The 24,470-nt window shown below is 50.1% G+C and overlaps 1 protein-coding gene across 6 annotated transcripts in view; it reads left to right on the top strand.

Moving 5' to 3' along the window:
- Iqsec3 (IQ motif and Sec7 domain 3) overlaps positions 1-24,470 on the top strand; it is a 103,297-nt gene that overhangs the window by 29,053 nt on the left and 49,774 nt on the right. For 5 of the 6 annotated variants that reach the window (XR_001229355.2, XR_001229356.2, XR_001229354.2 and 2 more), the window contains exons 2-3: positions 3,647-3,730; positions 19,708-19,969. Coding sequence is in view for 2 of the 6 variants with exons in the window: in XM_005365159.2 (XP_005365216.1) it covers positions 3,647-3,730; positions 19,708-19,969 (346 nt within the window). In the remaining 4 variants the exon portion in view is untranslated. Of the gene's footprint in view, positions 1-3,646; positions 3,731-19,707; positions 19,970-24,470 lie in introns of those variants that run through there. The other variant, XM_013353009.2, reaches the window with a different exon arrangement.

Raw genomic sequence — 24,470 nt, 5'->3', positions numbered from 1 at the left:
GGAACTCGCTCTGTAGACCAGGCTGGTCTCGAACTCACAGAGATCCGCCTGCCTCTGCCTCCCGAGTGCTGGGATTAAAGGCGTGCGCCACCTTTTATTCATTTCTTTGTCCATATTAGATACTGAATCCATGGTCTGGCATACGCTAAGCCTTCATTCTCTTGTTGATCTATGCCCTCAATCCTCAACCTTTTACAAGGTCATATTTGTTGAATTCTTAATCTTTAATCATAAGTTATAACTAAGAATTGACAATCTTTTAAATTAGACAATTCAATGTAAAAACTATATGTGATTCCTGAAATGGCATCAGTATTTGTGTTGGTTTCTAATACTCTCTATTCCCATCCAAGCATATATTTGCTATAATGAATTTACAGTAATAGATAGCCTAAGCACAAATTTATATTTGACTTTCCTGGTTACTGCTACACGAAGCATTGTTTTTCCCCTTCTACTTCTGACCTCTTTTTTCCCCCAGCTTCATCTACTGCAGTAATCAAAGTTAACAGCTTAATTTGCACTCTTAAACCAGGAAGTGCACACATGTCGAATTCGAATTCACATTTAGGGGATGTCCTGGTTTATATTCTAGTGCTGTGATAAACACCACGAGCAAAAGCAACTTGAGAAAGAAAGGGCTTGTCTGGCTTACACTTCCACATCATAGTCCATCACCGAGGGAAGTCAGAACAGGAACTCAGAAAGGAACCCGGAGGTAGGGCCTGATGCAGAGACCACAGGGGAGCCAGGGAACACTGTGCCCTAGCTTGCTTCTTATAGCTTGCTCAATTCGCTCCTTTATACAACCCAGGACCACCTGCCCAGGAGCAGCACTGCACACAGTAACCTGGGTCCTCCCTCATCCATGATTAATCAGGAAAATGCCCCCACAGACTTCCCTACAGGCCAATCAAATGCAAGCACGCTCTCAATTGAGGCTTCCTCTTCCCAGATGACCCTGGCTGTGTAAAGTTGACAAAAGGAGGTGGCTGCTCCTTACTAAGTCGGGATTGTGCTCTATACTTTCCCTTGGGCCGGATGTTCTCATTTAGCCGTGAGTGTGGACCTTCATCTACCAAGAGATAAGTGCTGATTCTTTTGGACAGGCATGTAATTACAAGGTATGGATGAAGGTCTCACCATCTTATCCATCCCTTGCTTCCTGGGGACTCCTATTATTTCTAGCTATTCTTTCTTCCCCAAAAGCAGTACTCCCTTAAACATTTAGAACAAACGCATCACTGCAAGTATAAAATCCCAGAAGTTGTATTTCTGGATAGGAAGGTATATCCTTTTTATTCACCAAAGCAGCTATAAGAATTTATACCTACTCAGGCAGAACTGAGAGCCACCCACCCCCATCTTCCACAGCCTCAATAACCCCAGCAGTTAGGCATCTTCTTAGTGTTTGCTCATCTGATGGATGAACTATGGTACCTCCGTGCTACCTTAATTTGCATTTTCCTGGCTAGAAGTTATACGGAACATCTCTTTATATATCTATTGGCTCTTTATTTTTTCTCTTCTATCCATGATTATTTCCACATTTTTCTCTCTTGGGGTTGTCTTTCCAATGAGGATATAATGAAGCTTAGTGTAAGAAGAATACCAATTAACAGAATAGCTGAGAAAAGCAACGTGAGGTGCAAGCGGTTTATCTTGGCTCACAGTTTTAAAGTTCACAGTCCAACATGGCAGGGAAGACGTGGTGGCTGGAGCAGCTTAGACCATGGTGGTGGGAACCACTGGTCTGTGGTAGTGTAAATTTCCAGTGTGGCTTTATTCATATGCTTGAAGCTCAGGAAAAAGAGACGGGACCAGAGAGAGCTCCTAGGTACCCAGCTCTATCAGCCATGTCTCCTATCCTAACGGTTCAACAACCGCCCCCCCCTCCAAAGAGCATAACCAGTTAGACCAAGAGTTCAAACACAGGAGCCCATGGGGAACATTAGACTCAAACTTTCATGCCTTCTGCTGTACGTGGTAAGATACACCTCCCCAGTCTGTTGCCTTTGACTTATAGTAGCATTGTTTTATAGCAGTAGGGTCTCACCACATAGCACCAGCCAGCTTGGAACATGTTATGTAGCCCAGGTTGACCTCAAACAGACCCTTCTGCCTCAGCCTCCTATAAACCGCAGTGCCAGGATATCTTTTTCTTAATGGCATCCCTATTCTCTGTTTTGCTCAAAAACATTCCCCAGCTTATAAGTTAATTTTGTTTCCTCCTCATTCTTTTCTTACCTAAACATATACCCTCTCTGTAACTGTCTACTTAACATAGGCCCCAGCATTACTTTCTTTTACGGCTATAGCTGAACTTTGTATGCTATATTAATCTCTGGTCTCAGGATTCAGGAACTCCCCCCCCCTCCAGCCCCAGAGACAGGTTCTCTGTAACTTTAGAGCCTGTCCTGGAACGAGCTCTTGTAGACCAGGCTGGCTTCGAACTCACAGAGATCCACCTGCCTCTGCCTCCCAAGTGCTGAAATTAAAGGAGCATGCCACCCCTGCCTGGCTGACTCAGGAACTCTTAAGAGGTGCTTGGAAGGCAGATTTCAACACTGGGCCCGGGAGGTCTGTGAAGTGGGACAGAATTTCACCTCCCCAATGACATAACTGTTCCCCCTTTGTTGTTCTACAAAATGTGCTTTAAGGGAAGCTCTGGTTTGGACAATGTACTCTGGGCGTTAAAGGAAGTCCAAAAGCCTCTTTCAGGTGACCCAGGATCCTTCTAGGCCTGGCATTCTCTGACGTAAGAAGGGAATGTTGACAACAGGGCTGGGTAACTTCACCCTGCAGTCAATGTAGTCTTAGTTCGAGCTTGGTGCGCATCGGGTATCAGAATCACAGTGTGGTAGCAGGGAAGGGACCTTGGCAGCCTGGAGTTTAGAATGAGCCCTGGTGTTAGAACTTCTGCCAGACCATGTGACTCAGAGTCCCTGGGGCGCAGGGTCTAGGCACTGGTATATATTAAAACAGGCAGCTAGGGCTGAGAGCTGCTTCTCCAGTTCAACCCCGTCAGTAAAGTGAAAGCTGTCTCAATAGAGCAAATAGAAAGATGAAGGCCCACAGCGGTGAAACATGAATACAGCTGGCCGTCCAGAGTTCCAGCTAGAACCTAGACTTCCACTTCCTCTTCTCCGTCAGACAGCTCGGTTACATCCCTGAACCTCCAGGAGGTGACCGGAATGGCTGCCTGAATGCCAGGAGGCTTTGTGCGTGGTGGGCTTTGTATGGAGGCTGAGTCCTCAAGTCAAAGGTGTCTAGACCTTGTTCTGCCTCGCAGAACTTGTAAGGAATGGGGTCATAAAGAACTAACTCGGATAAAAGGCGTCTCCATGAACGGAGACTCACAGGTAGGAGCTTCCTGCAGGGACGCTCACTGCAGCACAAGAACGGCGAAACCAGGGAGGCTGTGCTCAGGGCAGGCATTTCAATTGTCCCACAAACAATCAAGAAAGCCTGGATGGGCAGAAATGTGTTCGGCACACTCCTCCAGAGCAGTGTGTGGCCACCTGGGAGTGACACTGGGGGTCGCAGGCAGGGAGAGGACAGCCGGGTTTGGGGGAAGATGCTGAGGGGTCCTCAGAGTTGGCTCAGCCTGCCTTACCTTCTGACCTCCTCCCCTCTCTGCCCGCAGGAATGAGACCGTGCTGCACCAGTTCTGCTGCCCTGCCGCTGACACCGAGCAAAAGCCTGCCTGCTCCGACCTGGCTTCCCAAAGGTGCGAACTGGACCTTCCTCCCTCCCCTGCCAATCTCCTTCCTCTCTGAGCCCAGCATCTAACACTAGCTGCTTTGGCCTCTTGCTAGTCTTGTGTGATCTGTTTGCTTTTCTCTGCCTCCCCATCCTCCCATCCCTCTTTCCTTCCTCTGGCCCTACGTGAGTGATTCCTGCTTTTCAAGGTCATCATACCCCATTGCTCTAATCCCAGCCATGTTCTGAGCATCTTGTGTAAATTATGGATTTGGCAAAGAAGAGAGATGAATTTGACTCTACATTTATGTGTATTCCTTGCGACAGGGTGGCTGGGCTCAGCGGATGCTCAACGGGTGCACACTGCCTGGCCTTCCTGTGGCAGATTCGGTTTTCCTTACAATCGTTCTCCTTCCAAAAAGGGGCCAAGGAGACTGGCTTTAATTTTAAGGATTTCTCAGTCCTCACTGAGCTGGCTGACAACCCAGAGAACAAGGGCAGTGGTGACACAGTGGAGCTTGGTGTCACTGCCCTGTGCTGTCCTCATTCTGTCTAAGCCAATCACAGTCCCTCATGCCTTCCATGGCCTCGTGGTCCTTGTGGTTGCCATGCTTTCACCACACCGCCCCCCTGTTTTCTCGCTCCCTCCCACCTTGTGCTTTTTTAGTGGCCTTTCTCCTCGCCCATCACTCTCGCCTCCCTCCACCTCTGCTCTTCTCTCCATCTCTGCCGATTTCTCTCCTCGCATTTCTCTTCCCTTCACAACACTTGTGTTCTGGCCCCATCTCCAGTCTCCAGAAGTAGGAATTACCTGAGCTCTTTGACACCCCGGCCCGCGGGCTCCTCATCTGTTTAGTAATGGTGGGTCCGCCTAGAAAGGAGCACTTACACGTAACGTCACTGAACTCCGAGTCGCTCAGTGAGGCAGAGCTGGCAGGTGATCCTCCCTGTTGCGAGTGAGTGGACAGTGAGGTCAGATGAGTCACGGACAGTCATAGAACAAAGACCCATACCTGGGCTTGAACTTGGGGTCTTGAACTCCCAATACTTACCATTTTCACATTTGAGATTGGATGATTCTATGATTGTGTCCCCTTTCTTTTGTTGGGAAACAATGAGAAATATAAAAGGGTTTGCACATGCACGCATGCACGTGCTCACCCACACACACACACACACACACACACACACACACGGAAAGGCATTGCTACTCAAGAGGAGGCCACTGGGAAAACGGCAAGACTCTGAAGCAGAGACAAGGGGAGGTGAGGCCCACAGAGGGCTACGTAGTCAGGGTCCTTAAATCCAAGGCTTAGAGGAGGGGTTCCCTGAAGCTAGCCAGGCTGGAGTAGGGGAGACAAGGGGAAGGGCCAAGTATACCCGGGTTTGCAAGGTCTCTGCCAAATTTGGGGCCAAGTCCAGGGGTATAAGACCCACAAGGCTCACTTGGATCCTTGAGAACCCTTTGCCCCATCCAGTAGAGCATTAGGGATAACACCAAAGAGATAACAGAGTAGATTTCGGGGGGCACACGGGTGTCATGAGACAGAGGGCTCTGACTCCTTCCTGTGGACTGTCCCTGTTGGGTCAGCAGAGGAGGAGGGTGCCTCCCACCCCAGCAGTCATCTGGGTTTTCCGTGAACACTGTGCTGGTACTGTCTAAGGACAGGGCTTCCTTGGTGAGGGTGAACAGGGACACTGAGGCCCAGGTGTGGCAGACTCTTCCCTGCCTCTCTTCTACCCTCATGCTCTTCCGTGTTCTGCTACATGGCTCCCCTGGGGCACCGTGTCCAGCAGCAGCAGGAAGGGGTTCAATGACCCTGCAAAAACTGAAGGTTGTTTTCAAGGCTTAGAGTAGATACTAGGAAAACCCATCTCTTAGTTCCCAGAAAGTTTGCTGGGTCTTTTCTGGAAGCTCAGACAATAGACTTGGAGACTGGAAGTCCCAGAGGAAGAAGGTGGGAGGCTCTCAGGAATGTCTCAGGAGCGCTCTCAGGTCCCGCCCTTTCTGCGCGGACCAGAAGTCATCCCGGGTCAGTGGACTATCTCCCGATTTCAGCTCTACCCCTGTCTGTCTGGGTCGTAGTTTCCTATAGTCTGCTTTATCTATTGATCTGATAAGATAACAGCTTCTTGGATCCTTTGGGAGGACTACTCAACGAATAATGTGTCAACTTGTCTGTCTGTTGCTGGTTTCTGGGGACACTCCAAACTACCACAAGTTTTCTCTGTTAGACTCCCAGCATCTGTTCCTGACCCTGTCACTGATCCCCGCATAGCCTTTATCCCTTTTCCAGGACCAGGCAACACACCTCACAGACAACATACTGAACTTCCCGAGAAGGCTGAGTGAAAGTCAAAGGCCAGGCAGAGAGTCTAGCACAGGGGGATCAGGCCAACCCCTAAAATCCATAGCCAGACTGGTTTCCTACCAGCTCTGTCGTCTCCAGAGGACCTGTGGAGATAAACCAGCTGGTCTCTACAGAAGACTTGGTGTAAAAGAGGACCCAAAACCAAGTAAATAAGATCTTCTAGTCGATTCTGGGAGCTCCTCCTCTTCTTCCTCTGCTTTCCAGCTAAGGTCAAGGTCAACACAAGATTGTAGCAAATCATTCTCCCCCTCACTCTCCAATACCCTACTCCATACTGCAGGGATGAGTCAGGAACCAACCTGTTTCTTAGTCCCTGGGTTCTTGTCCTAGGAGATGCAAGAGCAGTTTACCTATCTGCCCAGTTGTGTGAGCCTGAGGCCAACACTAGACAGAAAGCCACAGGGGTCTGGAGGGATCTCCACTGGCTCCCAAAGAAGCAGAGAAGCCCATTCGTAGGGAAGGAAGAAGAGCTTCCCCAGGACTCCAGAGAAGCAGCTGGTAGCTGTGTCAGGGACGACCCTCGAGCCTGGAGCCTGCCAGTGCTGCTTGTTGGAGAGGTACAACTGAAACTGAGTAAATCTGTGAGCTTGTCTGTGGAGGGGAGGCCAGGGACAGGCACCAAGGAGACCAGGGACAGGCACCAAGGAGACCAGGGACAGGCACCAGGGAGTCAGGTGCACAGGAGCACTCGTGGACTGGCAGAGGGTGCAGAACGAGAAGAAGAGGCAGGATTATAGTGGGCACCAATGAGATTGACTCCCACACTGTTCAGGCATACAACCTGTGCCTGCCAGCCAGGGAAGTAAACCCTCAAGTGGGTGCTTGGAGACCTAGAGGAGCCCCGACTTAGCATTGCTGTGGCCAGGCAGGAAACAGCAGCTATGCGCAAGGCTCTCCCTCTCCCCCCACCCCTGGCTGGAGGGGGGGGCATGGACACAAACCTGGTCCTGGCCCCTCCCTACCTCCTCCTCACTACTGTGATGACAGGGTTGTGCTCTGGGAGCTGAATAAGCTTGTAATTGCAGCCACAGGCCCAGTGACATTCAGAACAATGGATGACCCAAAAGCTGGCCAGCAGCCTCCCAACAGCTCTTGGAATTGCAGCCCACTTCTCTGTGTGGGTGGTAATGGGACTAGATGGGGACTGTCGGCTTCTATTAGAGCAGCCGAAGGCGGGTGGCTGGAGAGGCAGATGGCAGAGGGAACCCAGCAGAAGGAAGAGGGACCCACAGCGGGGGAGCCTGGAGCCCCAACATCCTGGAGAGTCCTCGCTTGGTTCCTGCTCCTTCCCCATCGCCGCCCCCCTTATTCCAGGCAATCATCCCTGCATACCCATGTATCTGTGAGACAGGCGTGAGATCCAAGTGCAGACAAGGACTCTAGGTGTCTTGGCAAAAAGATCATGACTAGCAAAATCTGGTAACTTGGAGACAGGTCCAACTCCAAGTCCTAACTTTCTCCCTAGATGCTGACATGGGATTTTTTTTCCCCTAGAGCTCAAGAAAATCTTTTTAGCTATTTCATTTGATCTTAAAGAACATATATATCCTTTTAGAGGTCTAGTGGATTCAGAAATAAAGAGAGAAAAAAGAAACTGCTGTACAGTCACACAGCATTAACTACTGATAATATTTGGGTGGACAACCTGCCACAGTTTTGTTTCTCTATGCTTGGGTTGTGCATTTTCCCACCACTAAAAAAAGAAAGAAGAATCTTTCAGCCTGAATTCTCCCCTGGTCTGCACCGCTAGCATATCCAGGGCCTCCAGTCCTAGCCAGGCTCCCCATCCCACCACACATGACTTGGGTCGTGACTCACATGCCTTACCTGGGAACCTCTAGCAGGTCCTGGAGATCTGTAGGATGCTGAACTGGTTTGATACCCTTCAGGCGGCATCTTTCTGGAAAAGCTGCCAGGGAGATCCTGCATTGGCCTGGGGAAACCCCTAATCCATCACCTCCATCCTTCTTCCCCCAGCTGGCCGTAATGGGCCTGAAACAGATCAATGGACCAGCTTGTGTTTACTAGGCAATTACAGTTCTCACGTGCCTGTTCCTTTAGTCACTGGGGCCCTGTCAGAGGCTTCCTGAAACCCATCCCACCCACAGATTTAGACAAGCTGAAGTACCATCCAGGTCACACTGCCAGGGCATCTTCCCACGATATCCTTCAAGGTGCAAGCCGCAGTTCCCCCAGCCTGCTAGGTGCTGGCACTAGGGCCTCAGTGTTCTCACACCAAGACGGCAGTGCATGGCAGAGGAGGCCAAGAAAATTGCTTATCTCCTTCAGGGGTCCTGTGGCTACGTGGAAGAACCCTTTGGGAGCCCCGAACCTGTGAAAATCCTTCAGTGTCCTATCCTGCCATGGCCCAACTGACCCACTGGGCCTCAGGTAGGGACTGAAACCTCCCACTACAGAAGTGTGGGACAGAGCAAGGAGTTGACCAGGGAGGTCTAGTCCTTCTCACTGGGGCTTCTAAGTACCCCAGAGATAGCATTCACCTGGGCCTGGGAGCTGCGTGAAAGGGTCAGAAGCACCAGGTCTTGAAGGTGAAGAAGTTCGGCCCAAGGACCTGTGCGGCCTCCCTTTTGGTCCCATCAAAAGCCCATTCGTGATCTTCCAGAACAGAATGAATGCCCCAGGAGTGCCTTGCTGTTCCCACAGTGCTCAACACAATCTTTCTGGCCTTCTGGTGAAGCTGTTTAAATTTCATTTACTAAAACTGACTTGTGTGGGTCCTCAGGGCGCTCTTTTCAAGTTCCTGAAAGCAGCCTCTCCTTGGGGGCTTGAAGATTTTCTAATCCACAATTTCTTGAGATCTGTTTTGCTTCCCTTCTGAAAGACTCTCTTACTGGTTCATTTATCAGTTAACCTTTCACCCGCCCATAAAGATAATTTATAATTTCTACAATGGCACCTAATGCTGGATGGAAAAAATAAAAGCAAAATTTTAAAAATTGATTTTTTTTGTTTTTTTTTTGAGACAGGGTTTCTCTGTGGCTTTGGAGCCTCTCCTAGAACTAGGTCTAGTAGACCAGGCTGGCCTTGAACTCACAGAGATCCACCTGCCTCTGCCTTCAGAGTGCTGGGATTAAAGGTGTGCGCCACCATTGCCCAGCTCAATTGTTGTTGTTTTTTTTTATCAAACCAAGAATGGGGGAAAGGAAAATAAAAAGAAGAAATAACCTATAGCAAGACTGATTATTTGTCTCAGGCATTCTGAAGGCTTGAAATTAGAGGCTTGAAATTCTTTACGATAGGAGGCTTCTGGAGATTTCTTTTGAGGTGACTTAAAGGGACATAGTAGATGTGGTGGCGCATGCCTGTAATTCCATTATGCCAGAGGCTGTGGCAAGGACATCAATAGCTCAAGGCCAACCTGGGATACATAGGAAGATCATGTCAAATGAAAACTAAAAATGGCAACTCTTGCTGAAGAGACCAAGAAGGCCAACATGTAGGGAGGGGAGACAAAGGTGTGAAGAGAATCCAGGCACTGATGGGAAGGGACAAGAGGGCTCGGGGACTCTACTGGAGTCGTGACCTGTCATGTACCTTCCAGCTAGGAAGGTTCCAGCTTATGTACGATTGAGGTCCCCAGAAACCCAGAACTTTTGACATCCCTTCTCCGTGCTTCAGTTTCTCCAGTATAACATGTAGGATGCACTGTCAAACCCCAGCCTTTGTCCGAGGAGTGTCCGAGGACACTCTTTCACTCCTGATCCAAGGACACACGTGATTGGAAGAGGGCTGAGGAGGTTGGTCCTCACCTTTTACCCTCAAGAAGTGCCTGGGATACATCTTCAGCCACATGCTTCTCAGTACTTAAGTGACAGCCTAAGTACCCTCCCTACTGACCTTGGGAAAGAATTCTGCGTCCCCCTCAGAGAAGAAGGCCAGGAGCATAGAAGCTTCAGAGATGAAGACCAGAGTTGTTCGAAGACAGCAGCAGGCAGTGGCAGCCATGAGCCCTGTTTCTTCTTGTTTGTGTTTAAATATTGCTTTGGTTGGACCACAGGTACCAGCACCCACACAGACTGGGAAGCTCTGTGTTCCCATCATGCTCTATGTCCATATCAAAGCTTGGAAGGTGTAGAGAGTCAGTCAGAGCTCCTCGGGTCCCTCGGGGAGCTATCTTACCAAATGTATTCATAAGAGATTCATGAATCATATCGGCATGAGTTGGCTAATTTACGAAGTCATCTTACTTAGCAGGATCCTGTTCACCAACCACTGAAAATGAGTCCCCCTTCTCTCCAGGGTAAAAGATGATCCCCAGAGGGTTTTGGTGCCTCCCAAAGGCAGGAAGTAGTGAAGTGCTGAGCTATAGGAGACAGATGCTGGGAGCCTCCATGACAGTGTGGCGAGGAGCAGGTGACAGTGCTGACTAGGACAACTCAAACACAAGTCCAAATCAAGGCCTGGTGCTTACAAACTCCAGCCTTGGTTAAGTGACTTGATGTTTCTTACCCTCACTGGTATGAGACAGGGATAGTGGGAGCTCTCATCTTTGGAGTGTTGGGGGGGGGCATTAAATATGATGATGAGTTGGAAAGATGCCAGACATGTCCTAAGAACTCAATGAATGCTAGCTGCTGAAAGCTGCGTGTGTGTGTGCATGCGCGCACACACACACACACACACACACACACACACACACGGAGGGGAAGAAAGAAAAGGTGGGAGAGAGGGAGGGAGGGAGGAAAAGTAAGGGAGGGGAGAAAGATTTTAAAGATTCCTGCTCCATTGTTTCTGAACTCTGGGGTACCACATATCATGGAAGGAACATGCCATAGTGGAAGCTACTTGCTTCGCAGAGCCAGGAAGAAGAGAGATGGAAGCAGAGTTGGGCTCACAGGGAAGGAAGAGAAGAGAAAGGAAGCAAGGGTTGAGAAATCGCTATCCATCCCTCCCACAGAGTACTCCCAGGGCCCTAACTTCCTCCCAACAGATCTCATGTCCTCAAGTCCCTCTATGTCCTAGAGAGCCACAGATTAGCAGCGGACACATGGCTTGGGGGATGCATTTCAGATATCAAGCATAACAACATTCTCTGTGCTGGACCCCTCAGAGAGAGGTCCTCTTGTAGGCTTAGGAGGTGATGGGCTCACAGGCAGAAAACCTCATCCAAAATTCTCACCTATGATTAATGGGGTACTGGCTGAAAAGAGTCCAACATTCAAGACAGGCTCTAAATAAGGGGACCAAAATGCTGCAGAGATCATAAAAGGGGGTGTCCTGAATGAACGCCAGGGAATTAGAGCAACAGATTGGGGGATTTTCTCAACATCAGACAGGACACGGAGAGGTTAAACCATGCCTGGGATGTCACCATGGAAGCTGGGATGATTTAGAGAGCCAGGCATTGTATCAGAAAAGTCTCCTTGCCAGCCCAGAGCTCGCCTGTCTGCTCCTCGGAAATGAGAAATCAATTGGATCTCAAGGGTTTATGGTTCAGTCCTGCCCCCACAGCTGCTGAGCCAGCTGGGGTCTCCAAGGCTTCCTCCCAAAGTCAATATGTAGTGGAGAGGTTTGGGACAATGCCCATCGTCTCAGATGCCACAGCGCCTGGCATCCCTTCCCACTGGGACTGAGAGAAATAGTGGAGCCTGTCTGATATCATAGCTTGTGTTTCCCACTGGAGCAAGAAAGACCAGGCTGGGACAAAAAGCCTCGCAGGAGGAAAACTAAACAGAAGTCCAGGAACACAGAGGGGAGTCTTGCTCCCAAGTTATGGTGGTGTTAGAACCCAGGTCCTACCTTGCTGGTGATCCTGAACATCCAACTCTGCAGAGTCCAGCAGTAATTAGTTTGGTGTCTTAACAACCACGGCATCTGATAGAAACACTTCAGGGAGGAAAGATTTGTTTTGGCTCATGGTTTCCAAGGGTTTTCAGCTCATCATGGAGGGAACAGTATGGAGGAGCAACTCATTTCATGGCACTGGAAGCTTTTGTGGGGGTTGTTCAAATTATGGTGAGATGGGGAGCTGCAAAAGAGGCTGAGTGTATCCTCCAAAGGCCTGCTCCTAGTGTCTCCCCTCTGCAGACTGGGTCCTGGCTCTTCGAGTCTCCTGTCTCGGTTACTTTGACCGCCGTTGTGTCAAAATACCCTGACAGATGCAATGTAAAGAATAAATTTGGCTCCTAATTTGAGGTTCGGGTCCATGTGGTGGGGAAATCCCAGCAGCAAGAGGCTGAGGCAGCAGGCCTCATTGCACCCACGGCTGAGAAGCAGAGAAACACGAAGTGTGCCCAGCTCCCCTTCTCCTTCTCATAGTCTAAGATCCCAGCCCAGAGAATGGTGAGAGAACTCTCCCCTCAATTGCTCTAATCAAACAATCCCCCGTGGGCCTGCAGAGAAGTCCATCTCCATCTGAGTCAAGACCTCACCACATCGACAACAGAGATTCACTGGCTGTCACAGCTCCACAAACAGTACCCCCGGCAGAGGGCTAAGCACTCAAACTCTGAGTCTGGGGGTGGCATTGGCAATTCAAACCAAAGCAGGTACCAGGCTACAGTTTTCAACAGGTCCCTGGGTCACATTTTCCATGGCAGAGACCTGTCAGGGACTCGTGGTCATACTGAGGCTGAGAGCAGCTTCCTTCCTCGGAAATAGATGAGGGACATTTAGGGGTAGGAGGATGACCCGGGTTGGAGCAGGAAGAGAGCACCATGAGGGGCTCTACAGGTTAGAGGGTACAACCCCTTGCCCTGCCCCATGGGTGAGTCATGTGCACAAGGTGTGGGTAATCACCCTGACATGCTCTGTGAGGCCATTAAGTCCTCAGCCTCAAAATGCTGGGGTTGTCACACAGTGTGTACACAGCTGGAAATCTTAAGTGCCGCATGAACCAGCTGGGACACAACATTGGGCTCAATGTTCCGGGAAAGTTCTGGAGGCTTGTCGTAAAGCTCAGGGAGACAAGGATGTTAGAAGGTTGGAGATTCCTCCTCCTGGGATAAGAGGACTAGCTGACAGAGGAGGCAAGACAAGGTCAGGGGTGCCGAGTGCATCTGAGCTGTCCAGCAGGCACTGAGAAACAGGATCATGTAAAATTGTGCTGTGTGGTAACAAAGGGCAGAGGAGGGTCTCAGACAACCCATCATGCTTATGACAGTGTGGCAGCATGAAGACTTCAGTGTCAACGAATGTAAGAAACAAGGTCAGCTTGGGATCCAGGAGAGAAAATGTCCAAAGGAGGCATCCAGACAAACTACCTGGAGTGTCATAGAACATGGCAGTCACTGCACAGATAAAGCAGAAACTTCCAGCCTACCACCAAGACTAGCCAGCTGTGGCCATCTTGATAAATGACCTGGGCATGATAGGCCTGGGTAGGGTGAAGGCTGGAGCCCAGACAAGAAGTTATTATCCCTAGGACAGAAAATCCCCAGAGACAAAGCAAACTCCCCAACCCCTTGTAGGGCAGCTATGAGGTCAAAGCTTCCATGAGGCCAACAGGGAGAAAAAAATAACTTCTCTCTGGGGACTGTAGGGTGAAGAAAGGCTACCACCATCAGTTCCTGAAACAGAGAAGCCCTCCCCGTGGTTTCTACTGCAGACCCAACTTCCAACTTGGGTCATGGTGGTCAAGGAGCTAGGGGATGAGCCAAGTGGGCTTGGCTTGTATTAAATGCTCTAGGGAAGACAGAGGAGGGTTCTGCACAGGCATCTGGGGTGGACTGAGGGTCAGGAGCCTAAGCAGGGATGGAAGGGTGTGGCCTCTGGTGGTGCATGTGGCCTCAGAACCAGGAAGCCAGCCTCTCCCTCCTTCCAGATACTGAGGCATCTTATCTAAAACACTGCCGCATGGTAAGGAAACACAGTTCATTATGGTAGAGTAGTGTCTCCACACCAGAGAACTCAGAAGGAGGAATGAGATCAGCCCCAGCTTTGTTCTGCCCACCCTGAGTAGGATTTCCCAGCCTATTCCCTGATTTGCCTTAGGGGTTACTTTGACAGCCTATCCCCCGACTTGGTTCTTGTCTGTCACTAACTCTGGGCTTCCCTTTAATCTCAGCCCTTCCCTGATCCCATCTGGGGCAAGAGAAAATACTTGGCTTCCTACACTCATTCTGACCATCTAAAGCAATTCTATTGATTCGAAGAAAGGAGAAAAAAAAGATGTGTTTTAGTAATGGATAAAAAAAATCTTGAGGGGATATAAGGCACGGTGTTAGCTTTTGTATAGAGAATGCTTTGTTTCTTTGTCTCAGAAGAGCTTTGAGATTGAGTGGCAGGGTCGGGAATAACCTAGTGTGGGTGGCCAGGTCCTCAGGAGGAGCCACAGTCTGAGGGAGGAGTCCTCCAGCCTTCCAAACCCTTCCAGCCAGGTCTCTGTAATTACTGTTAGAGATGCTGCAGTGGTAGGAAAAGATCTCTCATCTTGCCTTTCCAGAGGCCAGCATCTGCTGCCTCTAACCCCTTGAGGTCTGCATGCTTGCTCATTACTTTATTGCAACTGTGTGCAAGCTAGCCTCTGCCTGGGGAGAGGTGGTCCCCTCTGCAATCAAAGCTCCCATTCCCTATCCTGTTTTTCAGCTGTTTCTGTCCCCTCCAGCTCCTGACACTGCAAAGTATGACCTGCCAGGGCCCACTAAGGAGCCTAGAGGGGACACTAGCTTCCTGAGTCAGCTCAGAGCTATGTGGACATAGTCTGCCAGACTCTCTCTTTTCTCGCCTGCTCCCTATAGAAGGTTTACCTATGGGGTAACCATCTTCAGCTCTCTGGAAAGGGAAAGAACCACAGCCCCACTTTTCAGATGAGGGAACGAGGTGCAGAAGCCTTAGGTACACAGCAGGGTCCTTACCCCTCTCAAGCGCTCTGACCTTCGCAAAGGCATTTCATCAGCACCAGAGACAGCGACAAGTCTAGGCAAAGCTGTGTGGTACTTCTACCTGCAGTCTTTGGCAAAGACATTTCTCCAGGATCATTGCTCTGAATCAGTGTTCTACCTAGGCAAGTGCATGAATTCCCTACAGCACTGATGTGATGGGGAAGCCTGGCAGATGTGAGAGTGTAGGCATTTTCCTAGGTAGTAGAGAACCCAGGGATTTTAGCAAAGGCTCTTGGATCTGGGAAATCATCTGTAGGTCTGAGAACAGAAGACAAAGATCATCCTAGCCATTGAGAAAAGAGGAGCAGCAGTAAGCTGGGCCTCCACTGTGAGTTAGGTGAGCACACTCTGACCTCTGACCTCCAGGTGTCAACTGTTGACTTGCATGCAGTTGGGTGATCTCCATGGAGAAGCAATGAGGGACACAGTAGAGCCAAAGTGCAAAAAGCTGACCAGTCTAGGCCAATTCTGTCATAAACAATAAATGGGGGTGGTTTAAAGGTCCTAAAACTGTCCCAGTGGTCTTCCAGAGCCACGTTTTAGTTGGTCATGTGGGCATTCCTGGGGAGGATGTGACTTGGGGACAGATAGCTCTCTATTTCTCAGATAGTTCATGGTTGGGATGATAGCATCCATAACCAAAGAGACTCTGCCACAGCACTCTTTGCAGACAGGCAAGAATACTTCCTTGGGGATAGTTGGAGTGGCACATACTGAAGCATTTCCAGCATCTGCACCCTTGGATAAGTAGTAAAAGTTAAGCAATGTATATCTACCCACCTGTCCATTTATCTACCCATTAACATTTATTACACACATCTTAAGAGCCAACCCAGTGTAATAAGTACCTGTGCTTTAAGCAGGGGGTGGTGTGCAGAATTCAAGGGGGGAATAGAGACACATTGGTGAATAATTGAAATGTCATTGCTGAAAGAGAATCGATTGTCAAAACCTGCCCGTCTGGAGGTAAGACGCAGGATGTAGAAGGAGGATCAGCTCTTCCCACAGTTCACTAAATGAGGACCGAAGGAGTTCACGGGAAAGAGGAAGGTGTGGGTGGAAGGGTTGTGCAGAAAGAGAAGGATCCTGTGAGGCGCACGCTGCTCTAAGAGGGCTCAGCAGACTCGGTGGCAGCGTGGATGGAGTGGCAAGGTCATCCAATGGGGGTGCTTGCCAATGGACTTCTTCCTCCAGCCCAGAAATCACTGAGGAGCTCTGAGCAGAGGACTGACAGTAAAACACCCGTGTTTCAGGAAGGTGGCTATAATAATAGACACAGCGAACAGGTGGAGAAGCCACAAAAACCCCAGGAAGACTTACATATGCTGTTATGTGCCAGAATCAGACATGCACAGCAGGTATCTAGTGACCCTCAAACCACAGGCCAGTGTCCCACCTGGAGTGACCTTCTTCACGTGTGATGTCTAGTTCCAAGACATGGGTCATCTTCTGCTGATCATGTGTGATGTTCCTCTGAGCATCTATAAATGATGCACTATTAAGTATGGGCTGGTCATTATTGGTGCCCTGGACCCTTGTATACATAGGGCCAAATGTCGCATGGGCGCTATCAAAGCTTTCTCAGAGTTTCCTTTTGCTGCCACCCACATTCTACTCTTTTGCCTTTTCAACTGGGTGTCCATGGCCAAGGAAGAACCTAGAGAACAGTTCCACTTACATTCTGACGTTTTCCCAGACAAGTGCATTGTTTCTGGGTCCAAGGGAGCTGAGGTCACCTAGACACCTCCTAGACACTCAGGAGCAAGGGAGCTGAGGTCACCTAGACACCTCCAAGACACTCAGGGGCAAGGGAGCTGAGGTCACCTAGACACCTCCGAGACACTCAGGGGCAAGACTAGAATGAAGCTATTTTGTTTGCAGAATGAGTGAATGACTCGTTTATAAAACCCTGGTTAAGGCTAGGCTGCCTAGAACCTGACCTGAGCTGCAGAAACAGCCTGTGTCCTGGAAGAAGCATTACTCTGGGTACAAGTCCAAGGGCTGTGCACCGAAGATCATATTCTCTTGGTTGCATAGGCAGTCCTCCATCTGCAATAATGTAACAGGATGATTCTAGGGTGAAATCCCAGCATTTAAAGAAAATTAGTCTAAACAGGGTACAGAGCCCATTCTGTTGATGCTTAGACACAAAATAAAGGCTCTGAGCATGTACGGCACTTCTGTTCCCTACCCAAGGGTCCAAATCACAGATTTACACAATGGACTCTGGACAGCGCCTATCCAGGGAAGCTCACATTGTGATGGGTACATCCAAGCAGGCTGCATGGAGGCAGTGAGCACAGAGAAGCCAATAATCCCATAGATGACAATGCTCAAAAACCAGGGCCTCTTCTCCATGCACAGAACAGGGGTCAGATAAACCTCAAGGAAGCCAGTCCACCTGGAGGGCTGACAGAGGCCATATGTTACATGGAGAACGTTGCTACTCAGTTTTGTGAAGGTCGACAAAGGACCAAATGGGGGAAAATACCTTCTAGTTCAGAATATCTCATGTTGTGCGGTTTTGGCGCAGAAACAAACCATTCCCTCTATTTATTATGGTCCCAGTGTACCCCAGCCAGGAAATATATGCTTTCTCTGTTCCTTGTGGCAACCTTGCAAGGTACTTCTACATTCTGGAGATGAACAGATAGAGCTACAAATAAGGTGGCTAAGTGGACCAAGGTCACATAGTGAGAAACAGAGCCGAATTATGATTCATACTTCCTGGCAGTGAAGCCGTGATCGTCTCCCTCCACTCTCTGATCTTGGCCGTGCTGGTGAGAGCAGTTCGGGGGGCTCGTGGCCACTTAGCATCATGTTGCTCATAGGTGAGCCCACAGAAAAGAAGGCAAAGCCAGGACCTACTCCCAACCTACACTGCCACTGGCAGAGCATAGCTGTCAAAGGTAACAACTCCGTGAAGCCTCCTGCCAGGTTCATGTCAACAGCCAAATAAAGCCAATGGTTCTGTAGCCCTGAGTGGTCCTCAGTGTCCTAGAGTCTTGATGTCAGGGCCAAGACTGAAGCAGTGACAGGCTGAAGAGAAGATGGTGAGGGGGTGCTCCTGCCCAGCCCTGGAGGAGGAGTTGATGTCAGGTGGTAAAAAGGACTTTCTGGTGACTGCAGTGAGAAAACACACAAGATGTCTAGGGTTAGAGCACTCCATCCATGGAGTTGGTCTGGTGGCGACACAGGCAGCGGAAGAGCAGAGTGCCGTGTTGTCAAAGGGAGGCTCCTTGTGGCTGAGACACCCCATGAGCTCTTCTTTATCTGTGGGGAGCAGGGGAGGCTGGGAAAACTGATAGAGACACGGCCAAGAGGGTTCTCCATTCTGCCTCTGGGGTTTGGGGTGCTCTAAGGAGTATCTCTGCTCCTTAAGGTCAGGGAAAACACAGAAGGGGCCTTCTGACACTGTTTGAGGTACCTTTGGAGGGGGTCAGTCTTGGAAGAACTAAATCCTGAGGCTTCCTAGCTCTCCAGTGCCAGGAGCACCTACCTCACTGCCCTGTAAAGTTGGGAGGGCTTCGCTGTATGGCCCTCAGGTCTCTTCTAATCCTAACCCTCTGATACCGTCTGCTGCACAAGCCATTCCCCAGGCTCTTGGTTTTCTTCATATTATACACATGTAACACTTATAGTACATTTATCATCTGCATAGCTCTCAGCAGGGAAAAAAGAATCAAATAGAATTCATGCCTTGGCCTCTAAGAAGGGACAGTGTAGAGAGAAGAGTTTTTATTCAGTGTCTATCCTGTGCTAAACACCTTATATTTAGACTCTCGTGTTCCTCACTGTAGCTCACTGAGGTTGGTATCGACCCTGGGTACATAGATGAGAAACCCAAGGCTCAGAGGCAAAGCAACAGGACCAGAGCCACACAGTGGTGGGGCCTGAAGCTGGCGCCCAGCTGTTAATTACACCGTTGTTCTCTACTGTGCAGTACACAAGCACCCTCTAAGGATGGTTCTCGGTGTTCTGAGACAGAATGGGAAACCACAGCTATCCAAAGGAGCTTAGAGGAAGGGCTTAGCCCTGGGCCATGATGTAGGGCAGAGCTTGGAGGGTAGTGGACAAAGAAGCAGTGCAGGTTACTAATCCCCCGTGTTCTTAGGATAGGCAAGAGGAAGGCAGTAAAGGCTCAACCTGCTGAGGGCTCCACGGGAGGAAAGGGGAGCCAGCAAAGAACAGAGCCCCCACCCCACAAAAAAAAAACCCTGCAGTGCATGTTCCCTCCTCTCTACAGGCCCAGTCCCAAAATGAAGGTCTGGAAGAGCCGATGGCCATTCCCTCTCCTGGACTCACCGAGATGTAGCAAGTCCCGCTAAGCCCCCCATCCAATGACCCTGGAGCCACACCAGCAGCCACTGCAGTGGTAATACAGTGTATAGCAGTGTCCACAAGCCAGGCGGTTTTAAGGTGGGCAGTAACTACACCTTTCCACTTCCCGTGAGGCCTGGACAGTTAAGACGCCCGTTTCCAGACTGGGGAGAGTAACCTGCTAGGGTAGCCCAGCTGTTAAGAGGACAGATCCCAGATGTGAGCCCAGTCACTCTTCACCATTCTGCCTTTTCTGAGTCCTAGCCCCAGGTGCCCCCTCTACCTGGGTGCCCTCCAAACTCAGGTTTACCCCTGCCTGGGGCTTTTTCCAGCCATAAGAGCCCTTTCCTAGAGGGGCAGCAAGAGATATCCATTAGTCCCTCTCATTGGAAAGGACTAGAAACAGGCAGGTCAGGCAACATGCACCCTCCCCCCTCCCCCAACCGAGCACCGTTGCCTTCTGTTCACAGTGATGGCTCCTGTGCCCAGGCCGGTGGGGGCATGGAGGACTCCGCGGTGGCAGCCGGCAGACCCAGTGCCCATGCCCCGAAGGCTCAAGCCCAGGAGCTACAGCAGGAGGAGGAGCGACCGGGGGCGGGGGGCTCCCCACGGGCTGGCCCCCTCCGCGCGGCCTCCCCTGGCCAGCAGCAGCCTGCCCTGGCGACGGCGCTCTGCTCCCACACCCCTGCTGCCTCCGAGTACGAACTCTCCCTTGACCTAAAGAATAAACAGGTACCCAGGGCCTCCTAGGGGGGCGGGGAGGGTGGTGAAGGGCCCTGCCTTTGGGGGCTGTCCAGGGTGCCAGGGACCCACAGGCACACTTCTTGTCAATGTTTCTCCTCGGCTGAGCTACCTACCTGTCCTTTCCTAGACCCCAGCGCCTCAGGAGGCCATGTTTAACCACCATCCGGCCTTTACCTGGTGTGATTCATGTCCTGCACCATATAGCTAGTATATCCAGGGGCTCTGCCCTTTACAAGTGCAAACTTCCACTTTACCCAGAAGAAATAGCCTTACTCCCCTGCCTCCCAAGAGTAGCCTAATTCTAAGGCACACACAAGTGTATACGTGGGCACGATTTCCAAGGCTGATCCAGTTGAAGGCATCAGAGCCTCCCTACTGGGAAAGGGACACCTGCTTAGAGGGAGTTGTAATTGTTAGAATCTACCAAGAAAGAGATTTGAACTCATAGAGGTAGATATGGATTCCAGTCCTCACTGTTCCTTCAGGAATGCCCACAAAACACTTTGAGCCTTGCTTTCCTCACCAGCAAAACTGGGAACTAGACCTTCAGTTCCTGCCAGTAGCCCTGCTAGCTCTATCATGTGTAGGCCCTAAACACCCAGTCTTGGCCTGCGGACAAGGCAAATCTCAGGAAGCCAGTAGGATGGAGGAAAGCCAAACTGACTTCATTCCTTTTGAAGGACACTGATGCCAAGCTATCGTCCTGGTTTGGGACCAGCGGTGGGCAATGTGCCTGACTTTTAGTTAAGCATTTAACAAATCCTTCCCGAGAACTATGTGATGAGACAGGATTGTGTGGATTAGATGACAGCAAAGACGGGTAGGGTTTTCACAAGTGGCATTTGCAAGCAAAACCCCACACCACCAGCATTTTCTGTCTGGTCTATAGCCAGGGACAGTGCTGTCCTTGGTCCTGCCCAGTTCCTCGTTTTGAGAAGGCACTGGATAAAAACATGAAAGCTCCAGGTACCAAGCTTTCTCGTGAGATAAGGCTAAAACACAGTCGCCAAGAACCTTAACAACTGAAGTCAAGATTTGTTTTTTAAAAATGGACAGAAAGATGCTTCAAATGAAAATAAGTCAGAGAAAATAGGAAGGATTCTAAAATCCTGCTCACAGATTACGATGCCCAAAGTGCCCACATTTTGTGTGTTGGATGAGAACACGGCCCTGGAGCAGGAGTGTAATCTCACAGACCTCCGCTGTTAGTGAGGGAGCTGCACCCAGCCTTTGGGGACCCTTCCGAGCAGATCCCATAAAACCACAGGACAATGTGGTGGCCAGCCGGCAGTCCTGAACTGCACACTCCTCGGGATCTTTCGATCTTCTGCATGCTGGATGGCAAATGAGAACTCCGGAGGTCCCTGAAGAAGGAAAAGAGAGCAGGTTGTGGTCATGTGAAGAAACCATAGATTAGAACATGAGTTTGAGATACAGAAAGGCTGAGGTGCGGGAAAGTGATGAGCCACATTTTCTATCCTTCCAGAAAAATATAGACACTGATAGAGAGCATTTTAGCTTAAGGATTAGACTAATAGAATAGTATAGATGCCTGGACCATGTCATCCTGGTCTCTTTATTACTGATGAAGCTCTAGGAGGATCAAGACAGTGTGGTCTGAAGGAAGAACTATTTGCAAACACCCCCAAACTCCATGGGTCTCTCCACTCCTCTGAGGCAGAAACCATCTTTTGTACCTTCCCCAGCGTCCAGCCAAGTGTCTTGGATGTAGTATAGAGTGTGTATCATTTTTTAGTAACTATGATACGTGGAGCAATAAGCAGCAGGGCACCGAGGAGAAAGGTCAAGTCTCTTGCCCCCCCCCCCAGAAGAGGGAATGGGTCATATCCCATCAATCCAAGGGAACCTGGCTTGAGCGGAAGTTAGTTAAGTGCTAGGTGACTTGAATAGAAACAGGGGCTGTGACAGACTAGGATGGGACTGGTGACCTGTTAGTAGTGTTCCGTCAAATTCTAACAGTTAGGTATGCATTTCAGGCCACTCAGCCTTAGAGAGAGTGCCCTCCCCTGGATTTTGTATCTTTCTAGACCATCCATAGGTAGAGTAGGCAGGAGAAGCAGGGGGCTAAGGCAGATTGAGGCCAGAGCAAGATTACTGAAACATGGCCCATGTTTACAGCAAATTGAACTTTTCTTTACTAAAGAACTGTGTGACCTTGGGCAAGCTGTTTGCCTTCTCTGGGCCTCAGTGACCCTACACGTATCTCTGGGGCTTTGCATACTCCCCTTTGCTTCTATCTTCACAGTTCTTCCTCCTCCTAGCTCTCCTCCCTTGGCCTCTTACTTTCCACCTCTCTGGAAGCTTCTCTGGCCTCTCATCATCCCCCCCACCCCGTACCCAACACAGCACCTGGTAGTAAGACTGTGTTCTGTGGTAGAACATTCATGTAGCTTGTGGGGTTCTAGGTTCAGTCCCCAGCACCACAGTGAGGTGAAATTAAACCATGGGAAGGGTGTATTAAAATTAGTAAAAGCCCTATTTACTATAGAAGGAAAAGAAGTATGAAAATGCTCATTACTTTTGGGCCAACTTAAAAGTTAATTTAAGCCATGCAATGGTGGCACACTCCTTTAATCCCAGCAGGTGGGAGGCAGAGGCATGTGGATTTCTGAGTTCAAGGCCAGCCTGGTCTACAGAGGGAGTTCCAGGATAGCCATGGTTACACAGAGAAACCCTGTCTTGAAAAAAAAAAGTTAATTTAAATGTATGGAAATATCAGAGATATCAGGAAAATTCAAGTGATGTTGTTCAAAAGAACAACGATTTAAAAGATGTTCAGAGAATGAAAAGGTGGAAGGAAGACTTCGTGATGAAGAGGAACAGGGATGAGCATGAAGCCTAAGCCAGGTCCTAACTAGAACTCTTATAGAGAGAGGGTTTGGTATTCTGACCTGTGGTTACCCCACAATCGTATGGAATCTGTCAGTTCTCAGGCTTTGGGTTGTGGGTAACCATGGCCTCCCCTCTCCTCCACCTCCCAGGTTTCCCGGTCAGCCAATTCAGACCCGGAAGCGTTTTTTCTGGCTCCTTGTTACCTCATATCATCTCCATCCTCAACCCTTACTGAGCCTGCCCCTAACGTCCCCTCAAACCCCACCCTGTCCACCGCTGCACTGGAAGCCAGGCCAGCCTCCCTCTCGCCTGCACCCCCGGGTCACCTCCTGCCAGCTCCAGCGTCAGCTCTGCCTCTCCCACCTGACTGCCACTGCTTGGCTGACTCATCTCCGCAAAGTGCACTTCTAATCACTGCGGCTCTTCGCTTGAAACCCTTGATGGCTGCCTTTATGTGCAGTACAAAAGCTTCCCTGGCTCCCCTGCCGCAGACCCGAGCCCACACCGGGGTCCCTGCTGCTCTTATTCACAGCCCCTGAGTCCCCTGGCCAGCCTTTGCCTCTGGCTCCCCATCCACAATGCTTCCTCCACTGGAAGCGCTGAACCTAAGCGGGATCCACTGTGCTTCTCGCGTGGTCTCATCCAGAAGCCCCAGGCTAGGTGAGCCCTTGTAAAGAGCACCGTGAGGAACACTGCTGTCCTGTAGCTGTCCACCCCTACAGACAAGGACTGTGTTGTTCTCTGGCTCTGGCAGAGCTGAGCGGATTATGCTTTGAATACTCACGGGGTGCGGGTGGGGGCAAGGATTGTACGCATGGAGAGCTAGTGGTCCCAGAGTGGCACACTAGCTGCCGCTCTGCCCTTGGTCATCACTGTTCTCCTGCGCTCAGCACAGTCCCTGGATTCTAGGGAAAGCTCAGCCAGGGAATGAGTGGATGCGTGAGATCTGCCCCAAGCTTCCCTGCACCTCACTGACCCCTTCCCCGAGACCCTACCTCAGGAAGGGGTCCTCTGACACTACTCCAGCACCCTTTGCCCCTTCTTCCCTGGTCTGCTCACTTCTTGTAATGATCCTTAGGGCTGCGATTTAGAGAGACAGGAAGTGTAAGCATGTATGATCCATAGGTATGAGGAAAACCACTACTCTAGTAAAGCCACTGTGGCAGGGGTTCAGACTCCATGCCCTCTATACTATAGAGGTTTCAGTGTGATTCCCAAATCCTCCAGCTCTCCAAGGAGTTTGCACACTGCTCTCTGCTTCGGCTGCAGAATAGGCCATCGTGTCTCGCTGTCCAACTTGTAGAGCTCCCTGATCTGGCCAAACCTCAGGGCCATAGAGGTATGGTCTGAAGCTTCTAGGCATTGTCCCCAATCCATGTCCCACGGATGTTACAGTCTGTCCCCTTTCTTAGCGTATCTTCTAGACCCCAATCTACCAAGTTCAGCCTCACCCCAGGGCACCTGGCCAAGAAGTGGTTGACGAGGTTTCCCTGAGCCACGGTTTCCTCACTAGTGAACTCGGGTGCTGTATTGAAGTGTCTCTAGGCTCCTTCTCACTCCAGAGGTGAGATTCTACCCTGAGTAAGAAGGAACCAGAGGACCAGGCTGTCAGGATGGGAGTGAAGACGTGGCTACG

Source organism: Microtus ochrogaster, unplaced genomic scaffold, assembly GCF_000317375.1.
Source record: "Microtus ochrogaster isolate Prairie Vole_2 unplaced genomic scaffold, MicOch1.0 UNK1, whole genome shotgun sequence".
In the NCBI taxonomy this organism is placed as follows: Eukaryota; Metazoa; Chordata; class Mammalia; order Rodentia; family Cricetidae; genus Microtus; species Microtus ochrogaster.
Note: the sequence above shows the minus strand (reverse complement) of the source record. Positions and strands in the feature narration are given on the sequence as shown.